Source organism: Schistosoma mansoni (assembly GCF_000237925.1).
Source record: "Schistosoma mansoni, WGS project CABG00000000 data, supercontig 0170, strain Puerto Rico, whole genome shotgun sequence".
NCBI classification, from domain to species: Eukaryota; Metazoa; Platyhelminthes; class Trematoda; order Strigeidida; family Schistosomatidae; genus Schistosoma; species Schistosoma mansoni.
This window is the reverse complement of record NW_017386057.1, coordinates 585,476-587,452: the sequence shown is the minus strand read 5'-3', so window position 1 is coordinate 587,452 and position 1,977 is coordinate 585,476. Positions and strand designations below refer to the sequence as shown.

At 37.8% G+C, this 1,977-nt stretch overlaps 1 protein-coding gene across 1 annotated transcript; it reads right to left on the bottom strand.

Annotated features, from left to right (window-relative positions):
• Positions 1-1,048: 1,048 nt before the first annotated feature.
• Smp_132430 (hypothetical protein) lies at positions 1,049-1,750 on the bottom strand (the record flags this gene model as incomplete). The annotated part of the gene is made up of 3 exons (XM_018796920.1): positions 1,049-1,453; positions 1,487-1,674; positions 1,708-1,750. The coding sequence occupies 3 exons, from the start codon at positions 1,748-1,750 to the stop codon at positions 1,049-1,051; spliced, it is 636 nt and encodes a 211-aa protein (XP_018646858.1).
• Between the last annotated feature and the right edge of the window lie 227 nt (positions 1,751-1,977).

Genomic DNA, 1,977 nt, shown 5'->3' with positions numbered 1-1,977 from the left:
CTATTTTCCAATCTACTGATGATGCTGATTTCATGATGTCTGGTATGTTTGCTTTCCAGACGTTAGGTCTGGATTGAGCTGAAGCGTACTCGTGATCGACAGTTATATGGAAGTCAAAGCTTAAAACTGCATGATCACTTTTGCCTAGGGGCGGCATGTAATCCAGGTTTGCAACATCATCCTCATAATGAGTCAATATAAGATCTAGTAAGGATGATGCAGAACCCGGGTCGTACCTCGTTGCTTCCTTCACGTGTTGCACTAGGGCACATGTGATTACCGCATCAACTAGTTCCTGTTCGAAGGAATTTGCTGACGATTCAGTCCGCAGATTTCCCCAGTCCACCATGGGTGCATTGAAGTCCCCTAGGATTAGACATCGATCACTTCGTGATAAAGTGTTGAGACTGCTTAGCAGGACCTCGTTTGCCTCACAGCTTGGACTGCGATAGATCAAACTAAGTAGCAACTCTTGTCCCCTGCATTTCAGGCGGCAGCTTACGGTAATGCTGCCTGCTCAAGATTCCTTTGCGTTGTGACTTTCCGTTTGTTTTGTTGGAAAGCTTAACAAGCTAAAAAGATACTAAAAAACATTTAAACCGATTCAATTAAGTAAGCAATTAATGTTTTTACCAAAACTACCAGCCGTCTTTCTCACTACCTAGATCATATATTAATTTAGAATTCAAACAATATATTCCCATCTGATGGTTCATTCTACGTCAACCATCTCCACACCCACCCGAATTGATGTAATGCACTTTGGATTCTACTACGTAAAGACTACTATTTGATCTCGTTCAGTAATATATCTTATTTATACCTTATTTGGTTGACGTTAAGAGATGCCGTGAATAGTTCCTACGACTAATCTTCACAAATTTGGAAGCAAAAGACGAGTAACTCTTTCCTGGTGCCAGCAAAAAACAAACTTCTGGTTTTGAAGTAACTGAATGGAGTATGTTCGTTTTATGAATGAACATAAACTATGATTATCAACGAGGACTAAAGGACTTGACTACTTTCTTGTCACCTCATATATATTACACTAAATGACTGAGTACTTCTCACTTACTTCATGAGAGCAAAGGAAAAACTTACGACAGACTTGATTGAATGAACAGGACGATGTTAAATGGTTGAAATCTAAGTTATTGGTATTTCCTTGAGTGGTAGACAAATTGAATGAACCTTTATGAGTTTGCAAGAAATCTGGTGAAGTATGAATTACAAAATTGGATTCGATAGAATTAAAATCACTGAATGTCTGTATTTCTTTTAAAAAGTCATTCTTGAAATCTCCGACTGCTCCACTTAAGGACGGATCCTCAGTAATCAAAACGCATATGTCATCAATATCCCTTTTCAATTCGCTATTTGATGTAGAATTACGCATTTTTGTAAGCACAGAACATCCCCCAGCTAGTGCAAAAAGTGTTTTGGTTTCAGGATTCTAGGACAATGAGTAATTAATCTCAAGCGTTACCAGAAGCAGCTTTTTGAGTATCATAAATATGCGATTAGTTTCAAAGGATGGACTCTGCTCCAAAGAGAACAACAATACTCTAACAAGTTTCAGCAAACACTTCTTATCTGATGGCAGTAAACCTCGATTTAATTTCGACTGAATATTGGCTAAAGTACGACATCTTATCTCTTCTAGAGGATTGTCTTCTAAAGGAATCAGAGGTTTTTCATGTCACTTACTCAGTTTCTCGATGAGAAGGTTGAACTGGTCAGTATTACACATTCGGAAAAAGTGACAAATTTATTCGCGTCCTTCGCACTATTAAGTCGTATTTCCGCAAAAAGTATTAGAAACCAATCAGATTACTGTATTTCTGATGACCTTAAAAGTACTACACAGATAATGAACCACATTTTCATTGGGATTTGTAATGGATTTAAACCTGAAATTAGCACTCCTAGTTGTTTTGTTGGCGGCTTTGTTGTTGCTAATCCGTTATCAAATATTTT